Here is a 1,261-nt window from a genome sequence, read left to right as displayed (position 1 = left end):
TTTGAACATGTTGCTACGAGTTCGAATTAATCAGAATGATTCTTTCGCGGAATGTATCTTTCCAGAACAAGGTGGGACATCAGCGATATAATCATGATAAGCCGAGCGATAAGCGATTATTCCATCTATTTAAACGCCGATGGCCCGTTACGACGACAGAAATCAAGTAGCTTTCCTGCAGCAATAGTAACACAGTTTTTGAGTGCGAAATAAGGCAAGATGTCAGCATACAAGTACATAATCGGTCTGACTGTTCTGATCGCCGCTCTATTGACCATCATCACTGTACCTTCTGCCAATGGAGCTATCTCTTCTTATGCTGACAATAATAAGTCGCATCATCTGTTCATCGGCTACAGGATGCCCGGTGACAGGCTTATTCTCAGAGAGAACATCATCAAGAATTCTAGTTGGATGAAAATTCAAATTATTGAAAGAAATTTCAATATCTCGAAATATGAACGTATCACCTACATTGAAGCTTTGGATCAGAAAACGAACGGAAACGGCGCGTATTGTAGTATTTTAAATGGTGGACCTGGACACAACAACGTTACCTTGAGATGGAAGAGTTTGAGAGGTCATAGCATTAATTTCGCTCTTTATGTGTATGGACGACCTTAATTAGCCACAGTGAAAGCAGTTACTTCTATGATTGACACGATTTTTGGATACAATTACGATGGAGAAGTAAAATAAGCAATTTTAAAGCTATATCAATCTAACACATTCTGAGCTATTTATTATACTAACAGCATTGCATTGCCGTTAAAAAAAAGATATGTTACTGAATATTTTGGTTATTTACTTTTAAGTTTTACATATTATCAATAAATCAATGTAATTGAGATAATTGCATGTTTTCCTTTAAATTCTCAAACTTATATTCTTACCTATAAACTTACATATACTTATATATAAAATAATAGAATATAAACTATTTGTGTGATAAATTTTAATTTTTTAAATAACAGACATAATATATGTCAATTGATGACGCTTTAAAACAAAATAGTTGTTATTATTCATGTTCTTCTATTTATATATATATGAATCAGAAAATTTTGCCCTTATCACGTATTTAATTATATTTTCTAATTATATTCTCTAGTTTCTAACTATTATTACAATTGCTAGCTAATTATTAACTAAATAATTAATTACTAATTATTTCGCTAATTATATTCTCGTCAATCATCATCTATAGTACTTGAATGTTGTGATACCAGGTAAAAGGGATAATCGTGACGGTTCGAGCGTT

At 32.2% G+C, this 1,261-nt stretch overlaps 1 protein-coding gene across 1 annotated transcript; it reads left to right on the top strand.

Annotated features, from left to right (window-relative positions):
* The first annotated feature begins 219 nt into the window (after positions 1-219).
* Positions 220-872, top strand: LOC105623100 (probable salivary secreted peptide). Its single transcript, XM_012204500.1, has one exon. It carries the CDS (start codon positions 220-222, stop codon positions 622-624), a length of 405 nt encoding a protein of 134 aa, XP_012059890.1. The 3' UTR covers positions 625-872.
* Positions 873-1,261: the final 389 nt, after the last annotated feature.

The sequence above is a fragment of the Atta cephalotes genome, assembly GCF_000143395.1.
Source record: "Atta cephalotes unplaced genomic scaffold scaffold00053, whole genome shotgun sequence".
Lineage (NCBI taxonomy): Eukaryota > Metazoa > Arthropoda > Insecta > Hymenoptera > Formicidae > Atta > Atta cephalotes.
The sequence above is the reverse complement of the archived record's forward strand: the minus strand, read 5'-3'. Positions and strand labels throughout refer to the sequence as shown.